Source organism: Neoarius graeffei, chromosome 4 (genome assembly GCF_027579695.1).
Source record: "Neoarius graeffei isolate fNeoGra1 chromosome 4, fNeoGra1.pri, whole genome shotgun sequence".
NCBI classification, from domain to species: domain Eukaryota; kingdom Metazoa; phylum Chordata; class Actinopteri; order Siluriformes; family Ariidae; genus Neoarius; species Neoarius graeffei.
Window position 1 is genome coordinate 61121114 of NC_083572.1, and position 15921 is coordinate 61137034.

The following is a 15921-nucleotide window of genomic DNA, read 5'->3' on the forward strand; positions in this document are numbered from 1 at the left end:
CATAAGAGACAAGCCAAGCTCAGCTGAAACAGCTTGGACATGTTCCATATACCCTGACTTAGACTGACTTAAACAGCAATATAAACAGACCATAATTATAAAGCTACATAAGCTGAAAAAGAACATTATGGCAGTGATGTGCAAAAGAGGCTGTTTAACAGTAGTGTGGTGAAGGTTGCCAATAATACAGTGTCTTGCAAAAGGATTCATTCCCCCCCCCCTTGGTGTTTGTCATGTTTTGTCGCATTACAGGATGGAATTAAAATGGATTTTTTTTGGGGGGGGGTTAGCACCATTTGATTTACACAACATGCCTAGGCATTCACCCCCAAGTCAATACTTTGTAGAGCCACCTTTTGCTGCAATTACAGCTGCATGTCTCTTGGGGTATGTCTCTATTAGCTTAGCACATCTAGCCACTGGGATTTTTGCTCATTCCTCAAGGCAAAACTGCTCCAACTCCTTCAAGTTAGATGGGTTGCGTTGGTGTACAGCAATCTTCAAGTTATGTCACAGATTCTCAATTGGATTGAGGTCTGGGCTTTGATTAGGCCATTCCAAGACATTTAAATGTTTCCCTTTAAACCATTCCAGTGTAGCTTTAGCAGTATGTTTAGGGTCGTTGTCCTGCTGGAATGTGAACCTTTGTCCCAGTCTCAAACCTCTGACCGACTCAAACAGGTTTTCCTCTAGAATTGCCCTGTATTTAGTACCATCCATCTTTCCTTCAATCCTGACCAGCTTTCCTGTCCCTGCAGATGAAAAATATCCCCAAAGTATGATGCTGCCACCACCATGCTTCACTGTGGGAATGGTGTTCTCAGGGTGATGGGTTTGCGCCACACATGGCATTTCCCATGATGGCCAAAAAATTCAATTTTAGTCTTTAGAATCTTCTTCCATGTGTTTGGGGAGTCTGCCACATGCTGTTGGGCAAACTCCAAACATTCTTTCTTAAGCAATGTCTTTTTCTGGCCACTCTTCCATAAAGCCCCGCTCTGTGGAGTGTATGGCTTAAAGTGGTCCTATGGACAGATACTCCCATCTCCACTGTGGATCTTTGCAGCTCCTTCAGTGTTGTCTTTGGTGTCTTTGTTGTATCTCTGATTAATGCCCTCCTTGCTTAGTTTGTGAGTCTTGGTGTGCGGCCTTCTCTTGTCAGGTTTGTAGTGGTGCCATATTCTTTCCATTTTGCTATAATGGATTTAATGGTGCTCCGTGGGATATTCAAAGTTTGGGATATTTTTTATAACCCAACCCTGATCTATACTTCTCCACAACTTTGTCTCTGACCTGTTTGGAGGCTCCTTGGTTTTCATGTTGCTTGCTTGGTAGTGTTGCAGAGTCAGGGTCCTTCCAGAACAGGTGGATTTATACAGACATCATGTGACAGATCATGTGACACGTTGACTGCACACAGGTGGATCTTAATCAACTAATTATGTGAGTTGTGAAGTGAATTGGTTGGACCAGCTCTTATTTAGGGGTTTCATATGAAAGGGAGTGAATACCTATGCACACTCCAAGATTTCTGTTTGTTCATCTTAATTATTGCTTGTGAAACAATAAAACAAAAATTTTCACCTTTAAAGTGGTAGGCATGTTGTGTCAATCAAATGGTGCAAACCCTCCAAAAATCCATTTTAATTCCAGCTTGTAATGCGACGAAACAGGACAAACACCAAGGGAGGATGAATACTTTTGCAAGACACTGTATTTCAATATTTCATCAAATTGGTGATGTTGTTATTCATTTGTTGTTTATCCACCATTCATACTAGCCCAATATCCCAGTCCCATCCCACGCAACCTTACTCTCACTTACACTGATGCCTTCTCGGTGAATTAAAACAGAAGTGTCCCGATTTCTGCATGTAGTTATTATGGCCACCTCAGTCCTCTGTGCGCATGCTGTAGGAATTAGCTGAGAGATTTGGATCTGTTAGGTTTCCTTGGAGCTCTGACACACCTGATTCACCTTTCATGCACTTTTCTGAGCTGGGGAGCCACAGAGGTATAAACCAGACTAAGAAGTGGGGCAGCAGAGTTTCCCCGGTCACATCACTGGCTGCATGTACTGCAAAGAAGGAAGGAAGCAAAGACCTTTCATTTTTTTAATCAGACCCATATCCACTGCTGAGTCCCAAATATGTTCCTACTACCTATAAATGTCTATTGCATACAGTAGGGTATGAAGTAATACCTCCTCTGCTTGTGTTCAGTATGGAGCTATTTGGGATTCAGCCTATAAAATCTCATTGGATGTTGCTTCATAGTGCAAATGGATGATGATTTGAAGCATACTTTGAAAGCAACCCAAGATTTTTTTAGGTAAAGAAGTGGAATGTCCTGCAATGGCCAAGTCAATTACCTAACCTGAATGCAACTGAGCATGCATTTCATCTTCTGAAGGCAAAACTGATGGCAAAATGCCCAAGAACAAGCAGTAACTGAAGACAGCTGCAGTAAAACTTTGGTCGAGCATCATCAGCAAGATACAGTGTCTTGCAAAAGTATTCATCTCCCTTGGTGTTTGTCCTGTTTTGTTGCATTACAAGCTGGAATTAAAATGGATTTTTGGAGGGTTAGCAACATTTGATTTACACAGCATGCCTACCACTTTAAAGGTGAAAACTGTTGTTTTGTTGTGACACAAACAATAATTAAGATGAAAATATGGAGTGTGCATAGCTATTCACCCCCTTTCAAATTCACTTCATATGTCACATCCACCTGCGTCCAATCAAAGTGTCACATGATCTGTCACATGACATCTGTATAAATCCACCTGTTCTGGAAGGACCCTGACTCTGTAACACTCCTAAGCAAGCAGCATGAAAACCAAGGAGCACTCCAAACAGGTCAGAGACAAAGTTGTGGAGAAGTATAGATCAGGGTTGGGTTATAAAAAAAAAATATCCCAAACTTTGAATATCCCAGGGAGCACCATTAAATCCATTACAGCAAAATGGAAAGAATATGGCACCACTATAAACCTGACAACAGAAGGCCACCCACCAAAACTCACAGACCAGGCAAGGAGGGCATTAATCAAAGTTGCAACAAAAGACACCAAAGATAACACTGAAGGAGCTGCAAAGATCCACAGTGGAGATGGGAGTATCTGTCCATAGGACCACTTTAAGCCGTACAGGCCACAGAGCGGGGCTTTATGGAAGAGTGGCCAGAAAAAAAGCTATTGCTTAAAGAAAAAAAACACAATTGGAGTTTGCCCGACAGCATGTGGCAGACTCCCCAAACACATGGAAGAAGATTCTCTGGTCAGATGAGACTAAAATTGAATTTTTTGGCCATCATGGGAAATGCCATGTGTGGCGCAAACCCAACACCCTGAGAAAGCCATTCCTACAGTGAAGCATGGTGGTGGCAGTATCATGCTGTGGGGATGTTTTTCATCTGCAGGGACAGGAAAGCTGGTCAGGACTGAAGGAAAGATGGATGGTACTAAATACAGGGCAATTCTAGAAGAAAACCTGTTTGAGTCAGCCAGAGGTTTGAGACTGGGATGAAGGTTCACGTTCCAGCAGGACAATGACCCTAAACAGACTGCTAAAGCTACACTGGAGTGGTTTAAGGGGAAACATTTAAATGTCTTGGAATGGCCTAGTCAAAGCCCAGACCTCAATCCAATTGAGAATCTGTGGCATAACTTGAAGATTGCTGTACACCAACGCATCCCATCTAACTTGAAGGAGTTGGAGCAGTTTTGCCTTGAGGAATGGGCAAAAATCCCAGTGGCTAGATGTGCTAAGCTAATAGAGACATACCCCAAGAGACTTGCAGCTGTAATTGCAGCAAAAGGTGGCTCTACAATGTATTGACTTTTGGGGAAGGAATACTTATGCACACTCCAGATTTCTGTTTTTTCATCTTCATTATTGTTTGTGTCACAATAAAAAACAATATGCACCTTTAAAGTGGTAGGCATGTTGTGTGAATCAAATGGTGCTAACCCCCCCCAAAAAAAATCCATTTTAATTCCAGCTTGTAATGCAACAAAACAGGACAAACACCAAGGATTAATACTTCTGCAAGACATTGTCCCTAGCGTCTGGTGCTGTCTGTGTTCCAGACTTCAGGCACTGACTCACTGACTGCAAATGACTATTAAATTATGATTATGTTTGTCCAATTATATCTGGTCCCTTACAAAGAAGGGGGCATGTATAAAATGTGTTGTAATTCCTACCCGCTTTGGTTGTAAACACTTACAGTGCGCACTTTGAGCTCATCTTCATTATTCAATTTCAACTCCACTCTACAGTGGGAGACAGCTAAAATAACGATGCTAAAATAACCATAAATTTGACAATTTCCAAATACTTATGGACTGAGTTGTAAGATTTATGGCTTTCAAGCTCACTTGTGGAAAAAGGACACACTAGCTGCAGTCCATGGAAACTCCACACCTTAGACATTTTCCTACTCTGACACACCTCGTTCAGCTCTTCAGGGAAGCTTGTGTTTTAAAGTGTCAGAGATACAAACAAGTGTTAGTCATGTGTGAGACTGGAACAACTGGAGCGAAGTTTCTGGGCGAGAGACTCAAACCTCAAACTGTCTCAAAAGAATTGAATCAGTGAAGTTTTTTTTATTATTGTATTCAAATCAAAAGCACAGGAAAAGGTACAGCTAGTAACTACATCCCTTATATTTCAGAAACTTTTTTTAGCTAGGAAGGTTATGAAAACATTGGCAATGAGTTCTAAAACACATAGAATGCTGTATGCCCATCTCTAACCCTTACTTGAGTGGACTGGTACCTAAGAGCTGATGCTGTAATCATAAATACTGTCCTGTGCTTATTTCCAGAACTCTTCTTCACAATATTTTCATTCTAAACGCATTACTTTTTATCTTTAATCTTGTACACATGTACGCGGTCATAATTTGTTATCTCATATAATCTCTGATCAGCCAGAACAGGATGGGTTTCTTTTCAATTCTGCTTCTTTTCACAGATTTTTCCTCTTGTCTTCTCATGGAGTTTTTCTTTTCCACTGTCACCTCTGGGTTGCTTGTTATCAACATTTATTATTTTCTATAGTTAAAAGCACTATAAAAATAGCACTGAATTGAGTTGAATTTCATTGAACCTAGTATGCATTACAAACACTGCTGAAAATGTTGACTATATACTCATAGATGGAATGTGTAGAAAAATTAATTTCTGTAGGAAAATATCACTCTAGTTTACACATTTTGTGTCAATGTTAAATAAAACTGTTTTGGAAGAATTCAGCTTTTTTTTTTTTTTTTTACACATAGTTATGTGTAAAAAAAAATTTGGTTATAGTTTTAAAATTAACACAACCTGTGAATTTGTTCACAACATTCAGCACAATATGTGTAGACTGATGTGCTCTACACAAACTCAGTGTCAGGTTTTGGTTTTTAATGCATGAGCTACTGGATTTAGCTGAACACCAGCCAGCACATAGTCTGCTAATGACATCGACTTGCCATTTCATTTTCATTTAATTGTATACTGTTGTACATCAAATATCATATTTTTATTATAAATCACTTGACTATGTGAATCACTAAAAAAAATCTGCAGCTGTGGTCATTAAACGCCTCTGAACAACCTCCCCGTTTCTCAGAGACGATGTAAACAGCACTGCTAATGCCAACCCTTTCGAAGCTCATCACTATTGACTTACAACCCTCAGTAGTAAACATATATACTAACTCATAGCAACTCATTACAACCGTGGTGAGCAGAAAAGCATCTCAGCATGTAACAGCAGAAGACCACACTGGGTTCCACTGCTGCCAGCCAAGAACAGGAATCTTAGAATCAAGAACAAGTTCCTATTAAAGTGGCTGGCGAGTGTGTATACATGTACTTGTTTTAACACTTGCCAGCAAGTTTAAGCTGGGAAAAATCCTGACAGATCATTTGACATTACTCTTGAGATTTTTCTGATGCAGGTTCTCATATCTTGGTGGGTCAGCTGGTTTGAATATCATTTCACTGGTCTGATTCGCCAGATGCGGGTCACTTGGGAGGTCTGTAAGCTTGGCTGGAATGTGCGAGAAGCATCATTAGACTTGTATAGCATCGAAACCATCATTTTGACGGGGAGAGGATTCTCGCCGGTGACAGCTGGAAAATTTCTTCAAGTAAGTTGTACTTGAAATCATTTCTTAATGTACAGTCCTGTGCAAAAGTCTTAGGCACATGTAAAGAAATGCTGCAGACCAAAAATGTCTTAAAAATCTCATCTCATCTCATTATCTCTAGCCGCTTTATCCTTCTACAGGGTCGCAGGCAAGCTGGAGCCTATCCCAGCTGACTACGGTCGAAAGGCGGGGTACACCCTGGACAAGTCGCCAGGTCATCACAGGGCTGACACATAGACACAGACAACCATTCACACTCACATTCACACCTACGGTCAATTTAGAGTCACCAGTTAGCCTAACCTGCATGTCTTTGGACTGTGGGGGAAACTGGAGCACCCGGAGGAAACCCACGCGGACACGGGGAGAACATGCAAACTCCACACAGAAAGGCCCTCGTTGGCCACGGGGCTCGAACCCGGACCTTCTTGCTGTGAGGCGACAGCGCTAACCACTACACCACCGCGCCGCCCCGTCTTAAAAATAATGAAATTAAATGTTTCAACGTAAAAAAAAAAAAAATACTATAAACGGCAATATGCTATAATAAATGAAACAAAGTCAATATTTGGTCTGAGATGACCCTTTGTTTTTGTTTTTTTTTAAATAGTAGTCTCAGGTACAGTGAGTGCAGTTTTATAAGGAAATGAGCTGTAGGTTTTACTGAGCAGCTTACAGAACCAGCCACAGTTCTTCTGGACACTTTGACTGTCACACTCGCTTCTTAATTATGCAGCAAAACCCAGCAGCCTTCATTATGTTTTCTTTTTTCATCTGAAAAGTGCTCACTTATGTAATATGCTGCTCAGATACAAAAAAAAAAATTCCTGTAACATTTAACTTTGTGCTGGAAAACGAACGTTTAGAACTCTAAAATATTTTTGTACTGATTTAAGTCAGAAAATAGAAATCTATAACAAAGTTTGTATGAAAAAAAAGGGTGCCTAAGACTTTTGCATAGTACTGTATATTTACATGCTGAAACGATATTCTGCTGCTTTTATTTTTAATGCTGGTTTAGTTTGGTTTCTAACAGAACTGTTCGACCGTGTATTTTATTTGGTATTAACTTTAGACAAATTTGCAAATTTAATGTCAAAATAGCACAGGCAGCTAATTGGCACAAACACAGCAGGGAGATTTTTTTTTTAAGTATTGTTGCTCAACTTGCAAGATGACAATTTAACTTGTGAGATATTTTATCTAGTTGTGTGCCATTTTTATTAGCATTTACAGTAGTTTGTACTTGGTATTATTAAAGAGCCTGACTAGAACTATAATGTCTACTAATTATTCAGCATCATCTCATCTCAATATCTCTAGCCGCTTTATCCTTCTACAGGGTCGCAGGCAAGCTGGAGCCTATCCCAGCTGACTACGGGCGAAAGACGGGGTACATCCTGGACAAGTCGCCAGGTCATCACAGGGCTGACACATAGACACAGACAACCATTCACACCTACGGTCAATTTAGAGTCACCAGTTAACCTAACCTGCATGTCTTTGGGGGAAACCGGAGCACCCGGAGGAAACCCACGCGGACACGGGGAGAACATGCAAACTCCACACAGAAAGGCCCTCGCCGGCCCCGGGGCTCGAACCCAGGACCTTCTTGCTGTGAGGCGACAGCGCTAACCACTACACCACCGTGCCGCCTCGAAACAATCAATAACATTTTATTCATTTGTTATGCGGTAAATGGACCAATCTGAAGGTGATCCTCGGCCAGTGATTCCTGAGTCCTTGGATGATCAGAGCTATATCAATCTAAAATACAAATTTTTTAAATAAGTGCAATGTAGAAGGTGTATTTATGTGTCATGTTGGTAATGAAATTGGAAAAAGAACTGTTTTGTCCTGTCAGATAGTTCCTTTATTATTGCTGAAATTCTATGAAATTCTATTCTATGAATTTGTATTGTTATATTCTGCAGTTTGATTTCTGAGAATCTTATTGTTAATACTTCATGATAAAAAATGTGTTGATAATTAATGTGCTGAAGTCATAAATAGCAGATTATTGTCATTAACTAATTTTGTCAAATAACACTTTTTTGTGTTGGATTTTAGGCATGTTTTTTAACACAATGTGTGTAGCCAAGGACAGCACATAATGTGTTAATATTACAGATGTTTACACATCTTCGTGATAACCTTCCTGACACAGTCACTGTGTTAAAAAAATTGAACCCAGTCCCTGTGTCCAAAATCGCTCCCTACTCACTATATAGGGCACTATATAGTGAGGACGCCATTTTGTAGTGCTTTCCGAAACGATATTGAGAATTATCACACCCTACATAGTGCACTCAAAGTAGTCAAGTCAAGTCAAGTTTATTTATATACTTTAATTTCTTACCCATTTCAAAGATTCTGAGGTTTGGTTTAGGTTTAAGTCAAGTCAAGTTTATCTGTATAGCGCTTTTAATAATAGACATTGTCGCAAAGCAGCTTTACAGAATTTGAACGACTTAAAACATGAGCTAATTTTATCCCTAATCTATCCCCAATGAGCAAGCCTGTGGTGATGGTGGCAAGGAAAAACTCCCCCAGATGACATGAGGAAGAAACCTCGAGAGGAACCAGACTCAAAAGGGAACCCATCCTCATTTGGGCGACAACAGACAACATGACTATAACATTAACAGCGGGAGGAAAAATACCAAAAGTATCCCACAATGCATCACGAAAAGTAGTGTACAACCGATGGTGACTAACCAAAGCAATATATCCCATCATGCATTGCAGTTGTGCTGAAAGAAATCAAATTAAAAGTCTCAAATTTGATTTTATAAAAGGCAGCGACAAAGAAGAAATTATTCAGCCTTGATTTAAAAAAACTGAAAGATGCAGGTACTTTGTATTGATTAATGAGGGAAATACACTCAGTATAATATGGATTTCTCACAAAAATACATGCATGTATTTATTATTTTGAAAACCCACCAGCCGACTGATCTGGCACGTTTTAACTGTGTGACAGTAATGACGTAAATAACAGTGTGACGGACTAGTGTCCGAAAGTGTTTTTTCATTTTAACAATGAGCTCGCTATATAGTCTTCTATATAGTAATTCCCTATATAGGGAGTAGGGAGTAGTGAACGAGTGAATGATTTCGGACACAGGGAGTGAACGTGTCTAAATGAATGCAACAAGCATTTTCCCAAAACTCACCCACTGATGTGTAAGAATTTATCACAGTTTGTGTCAGTTGTAACAGATTCTTTCTAAGAGTATACGTCCATACGTCCATCCATCCACCCATCCATTCATTATCCATAACTGCTTATCCTGTGCAGGGTCGTGGGCAAGCTGGAGCCTATCCCAGCTGACTATGGGTGAGAGGTGGGGTACAGCCTGGACAGGTCACCAGATCATCACAGGGCTGACACACAGAGACACACAACCATTCACACTCACATTCACACCTACGGTCAATTTAGAGTCACCAGTTAACCTAACCTGCATGTCTTTGGACTGTGGAGGAAACCGGAGCACCTGGAGGAAACCCGGCGGGACCTTTTCAATGACGCACACTTTCCTAGCTTCTGAAGGACCCACCCATCCTCCCAAGGAAACATCCTTGACATTGGGAAACACCCATTTTGTCTCACCTGTCCATTTCTTACAAATTTGCATGTGTTGACTATGTTGTACACAACACTAGACTTAGAATTTACTGAGTGACACAGGCATTCATTTTCATTCATTCAATACCCTCGAATGCCTTCTTATTTAGTGATCTTGTGGACTATCTATTGCATTTTTAGACAAAATTGATCTCTAAAATATTGGTGTCTGGAACCATGTTCAGACACCAGCTTTCTGCTGATGTTCTGATTGTCTGTAACACAACTGTCCACACATACATCCTAAACCTGCAGCCAGCCTACACTGACTGTCACAACGACACCATACAAAAACAATCACAAATGACTTTTTTTTGCTAGTTCTGGCAACTTTTTAGTCCCCTTTAGCAACTTTATTTCAAAAAAGAGTCTGGTGAGCAAATCTGATCAGACATTAGAGAGTGTCCTGCACTTGGTACAACTTCTCTAGCGCATGTCACATCATGTTCTGTTGACTCATCACTGGGATGTAAAGCCTGACTGAGTTGTGCTCGAGTAAGCCTATGTTCCCAACAACCAATCACTGACCTCACAACTGATCACCACCATTTTGATGTTTCTCAATGTCAAGGAAGGATCTTTAACGGCTGCATTTCAAGGGCACGATGTCATCAAATCCCATTACAATGCCTCAGATCCTTTGAATTCTACCAAGGCCCATGTCCATCCATCCATTATCTGGAGCCACTTATCCTGTTCTACAGGGTCGCAGGCAAGCTGGAGCCTATTCCAGCTGACTATGGGCGAAAGGCGGGGTACACCCTGGACAAGTCGCCAGGTCATCACAGAGAGAGAGATAGAGGGAGAAGTGAGAGAGAGAGAGAGAGAGAGAGAGAGAGAGAATAGCCCTTAGGGCAGAGTCTTTAGTCCAAACACTGCGTAAGCAGTATAACCAAACTGCGCACCGCCCATGTGCTTTCCAAAAACAAAAACAATCCCGCCAGCAAAAATAGGAAAAAAAAAAGGAGCAATCTCACCTCTTCAGATGTTGGTTTAAGTCCGACAATACATTCCTCACAAAGGGCGTAGAAGAACAAAGTAATCCATCAACGTGTAGCATTCAATTTATTCCGGACCATTAAAGAATTCTGGAGGATATCAGAATGTTGGCATACCGGCTTCCATCTACCCCCATTCATTCCTCTTTCCGCGTCTTTCGTTTTACGCTACTGATTAATAATCAAAACTTTATGTGGCTAATGCTACAGAAGAAGGGGTTTATGTGCATGCGTCTACTTCTTCTATTGTTCTGGTGTCTCCGATGGGACCGTCTTACAGCGCACGTAGTGGTGTGGCATGTGTATTGCATTGTTTTCAGCAAGCGTTGCGTTGCCATATGGACCTGAAATTTTACTGATCCGTTGCCCATGTGGACGCGATATTTTTTTTAAAAAATCTCATTGCCGTTGTTGTGTGGATGTAGCCTAAGCCTATGTTCCCAACAACCAATCACTGACCTCACAACTGATCACCACCATTTTGATGTTTCTCAATGTCAAGGAAGGATCTTTAACGACTGTATTTCAAGGGCACCATGTCATCAAATCCCATTACAATGCCTCAGATCCTTTGAATTCTACCAAGGCCCATGTCCATCCATCCATTATCTGTAGCCACTTATCCTGTTCTACAGGGTCGCAGGCAAGCTGGAGCCTATCCCAGCTGACTATGGGTGAGAGGCAGGGTACACCCTGGGCAAGTCGCCAGGTCATCACAGGGCCGACACATAGAGACAAACAACCATTCACACTCACATTCACACCTACGGTCAATTTAGAGTCACCAATTAGCCTAACCTGCATGTCTTTAGACTGTGGAGGAAACCGGAGCACCCAGAGGAAACCCACGCGGACACGGGGAGAACATGCAAACTTCGCACAGAAAGCCCCTCGCCAGCCACGGGGCTCGAACCCAAGACCTTCTTGCTGTGAGGCGAGAGTGCTAACCACTACACCACCATGCTGCCCCAGACCCATGTCCATCGTTTGGAAAAATTTCAATGCATGCATCTATCTTCAAGGCGGGACCTTTTCAATGATGCACACTTTCCTAGCTTCTGAAGGACCCACCCATCCTCCCAAGGAAACATCCTTGACATTGGGAAACACCCATTGTCTTTGTCTCACCTGTACATTCCTTTGTTCTTCATTTTAAGCTCTCTTCTTGATGATATTCACAAGTCATAAAAGCAAGTTATTCCAGCCGTAGCTGTTTTCCTTTATGTCTATTTCCCGATTACTTGCTACCACTGCTTCTTTTTGTAAATAACGTTAATATTTGGTTTGTGGTTCCAAGTCCAAAGACTTTTTTTTTCCCCAATTCTTTGTTTGCAATCACGTGACTTTTTGCCTCCTGATTCATTTCCGGTTTCCAAGTGACGGGCAACAATCAAAGATGGCGTCCAAGCCAAGTATGTGTCCATCATCATTTTGTGGAAAAAGTTTTACATCTGACTATGTTAATGGACTAGAACCAAAAGCAAAATCGAGATATCAAGAAAAAATTTATTTATGTGCTGGACTGGACCCTTACAGCTTAAAAAAGACAAAATTTTCAAGTGATTTCAACAACTTTCCGAACACACAGTTTCTGGACATTTCCTATTTTCTGGTAGTCCAAACATCGTTTTACACGAAGAATCAAATGAAAGCTTTCAAAAGTCTTGAAGCCTATAAGTTTTTCATTTGTGGGTTCATGACATCGGAATAAGACTTCTAAAGAACAATAATCATCTTATTTTGGCAACAGTAACGTAAGCTGAAGTGTAGTATGTGATTCAAGTCAGAGCTGCTGCAGTGATAACTTTTGATTTTAGAGCCATAAAGTTGATGTACGTACCTTTAACAAAATGATTGCTGCAAACACGAGCATGTGGACTCTCGATTCCTTTCGAACACAGTGAAAGGTTTGCGAGACGTTTTTCATGGCGCCTTTTTTTCATTCTTTCACCCTTGTACTGTACATGACTTCTTTTGGTATCCTATAATACCATCCATCCATTATCTGTAGCCGCTTATCCTGTTGTACAGGGTTGCAGGCAAGCTGGAGCCTATCCCAGCTGACTATGGGCGAGAGGCGGGGTACACCCTGGACAAGTCACCAGGTCATCACAGAGCTGACACATAGACAAACAACCATTCAAACTCACATTCACAAAGTCAAAGTCCTTCCCACGCCATGTGGCGCATAGGGCGGCGCCAATCTCCGTTTCCATAGCCCTTGGCCTCTTGCCTATTACATAGCTAGGGTTACAGTGGGGGTCTAGTCTTCTGGTAACCACTCACATCTGTATTGCAGCGTGCCTCGCCAGACGGCAGTAGGTACCATTTTTATGATGGTCTTTGGTATGACCCGACCGTGAGTAGAACTCGCGATCTCCCAGTCAAGAGGCGGACACGCAAACCACTAGGCCAACTCGTGGTACTCACATTCACACCTACGGTCAATTTAGAGCCACCAATTAGCCTAACCTGCATGTCTTTGGACTGTGGGGGAAACCGGAGCACCCGGAGGAAACCCACACAGACATGGGGAGAACATGCAAACTCCACATGGAAAGGCCCTCGCTGGCTGCTGGGCTCGAACCCAGAACCTTCTTGCTGTGAGGCAACAGTGCTAACCACTATACCACCGTCCTGCCCAGCCTATAATACCTTTTTGTTTTTCCTCGATTTGATCAAAACACAAGAAATTACTGCAAAGAGACTGTAAATAAATACGACGCCTATCTGTCAGGTGGAAATCTCATCTCATCTCATTATCTCTAGCCGCTTTATCCTGTTCTACAGGGTCGCAGGCAAGCTGGAGCCTATCCCAGCTGACTATGGGTGACAGGCGGGGTACACCCTGGACAAGTCGCCAGGTCATCACAGGGCTGACACATAGACACAGACAACCATTCACACCTACGGTCAATTTAGAGTCACCAGTTAACCTAACCTGCATGTCTTTGGACTGTGGGGGAAACCGGAGCACCCGGAGGAAACCCACGCGGACAACAAGCAAACTCCACACAGAAAGGCCCTCGTCAGCCGCTGGGTTCGAACCTGGACCTTCTTGCTGTGAGGCGACAGCGCTAACCACTACACCACTGTCCCGCCCATCCTATACTTTTTTGTTTTGTTTTCCTCGATTTGATCAAAACACAAGAAATTACTGCAAAGAGACTGTAAATAAATATGACGCCTATCTGTCAAGTGGAAATCTGAGTACATAATCAGGCAGCTCGCTGTCGGAAGTGACGTCTCTTGGAAATAAAGAATAAGAAAGAAGTTTTAATGTGCTCTTTTCTATTCTGGTAAACCTCGATTCGATTCAATTCTATTCTCAGTGTCTCCAGAAAATATTTCTTCTTTGCGCGGTGTGTTTTGATATACAAATAAGCATGACTGTTCAATGAATATGCAAATGAGCTCATGCTGTCATCTGGCGACGGAACTTGTAGTAGGGTTTTTTTTTTTGAGCATGCATCAGCTACTTTCTCCTGAAAAGAGTTAATGAGAGAGAGAGAGAGCATAGTACATCACACTGTGTTACTGATAATCAGTGTGTAAATGAGTATAGTACCTGGTTTGACGGTCTTGATGCGGATGGGTTCTCTGAAGTGCCGGATCACGGCGTGTGTGTCTCGGTTGGTGAGCCCACTCACGGGTGTGCCGTTCACCTCCAGCAGCACGTCCCCATAGTACGGCAGCGAGCCAACATGACACACGAGCGCGTCCAGGTCCATGTGTCCGAGGAAGGGGAAGAGGCCATGTTCAGCTCCTCCGAGCAGCTCGACCACGGAACCGAACTCGCCCGCGCCTCCCCACGACACGGCGCACTCACGCACTTTGGCTGACCAGTGCTTCTTCCTCTTCAGCGCTTTGGACATGCTGCTCCTCTGCTTCCCTCACTTCAGCTTTCAGCAGGAACCGAGTGCTCTGCTTTCAGCCCAACATCTGCGCCGCACAGCTGTCCAGATGTTGCTCCTCCAATACCTTCATCACTCACAACCGAGTCTCCCTACATCACGCGATCAAGATCTCCAAGATCATAAATTATTATTATTATTATTATTATTATTATTTAAAGCTCTAGGCTATGATTTTAAGTTGACGCGCTACGAATAAACAATCCCAACAAGTTATCCAAGTTAAACTGAAGAGGAGTGAAAAGCAGCTCTGCAAGTCGACCAGCAAGCATCATATAGGCTGTGCATCTACAATAGAATAGAATAGAATAGAATAGAGCCTTCTACCACCTACTGAGTGACCCTCCTCAGAATGACATTAATGTCAAGGTGTTGAAATGACATCACTAGAAATATTAAGTCTAATAAATTCAAAAGCTCCATCATGACATGACATGACATCACATCACATCACATCTGTCGCCGGATCGACTGTCATTCCGCGTCCATCCGGTCTCCACACGCACCTGACACCACCGATTATCCCCGACTGATTTTGCTGTCCGGTTTATTCTCAGCAGCCCCAGCACACGTTCCTCCTGATCGCAGAGCAGTTTAGTCCGACACAGGCGATGATTTCATCCAGCTGCTTCCGACGCGCGCACGCAGTCAACTACCGGTGAGACGAGTGCGTGCGTGTCTGGGAGAGTGTGTGCGCGCGCCTGTCAACAAACACGTAAAGAGCAGCTGACGCGGCCCTGTGATTGGCTGTCTGGCGGGCGTTATGTAAATCAGCCCTGCGATCAAATAGACCCATACAAACCCAGAGCAGGTTCGGCTGCTACAGGTGGCGCGCTGCTGTGCTATAGAGAAAGCTACGACTACTGTATAACCCAATATCCTACAGCATTTGCATGTACAGCATTTGGAACACGCCCTTACAGAAGCGTTCTGATATCTCATCTCATCTCATTATCTGTAGCCGCTTTATCCTGTTCTACAGGGTCGCAGGCAAGCTGGAGCCTATCCCAGCTGACTACGGGTGAAAGGCAGGGTACACCCTGGACAAGTCGCCAGGTCATCACAGGGCTGACACATAGACACAGACAACCATTCACACTCACATTCACACCTACGGTCAATTTAGAGTCACCAGTTAACCTAACCTGCATGTTTTTGGACTGTGGGGAAAACCGGAGCACCCGGAGGAAACCCACGCGGACACGGGGAGAACATGCAAACTCCGCACAGA

General features: G+C 42.7%; 1 protein-coding gene across 1 annotated transcript in view; it reads right to left on the bottom strand.

Moving 5' to 3' along the window:
* Nucleotides 1–15451, bottom strand: part of LOC132885114 (membrane-associated guanylate kinase, WW and PDZ domain-containing protein 3) — a 301407-nt gene extending 285956 nt beyond the window's left edge. Inside the window, exon 1 of the mRNA XM_060919435.1 lies at nucleotides 14345–15451. Coding sequence (XP_060775418.1) covers nucleotides 14345–14651 — 307 coding nt within the window. The 5' untranslated portion in view covers nucleotides 14652–15451. The remainder of the gene's footprint in view (nucleotides 1–14344) is intronic.
* Nucleotides 15452–15921: the final 470 nt, after the last annotated feature.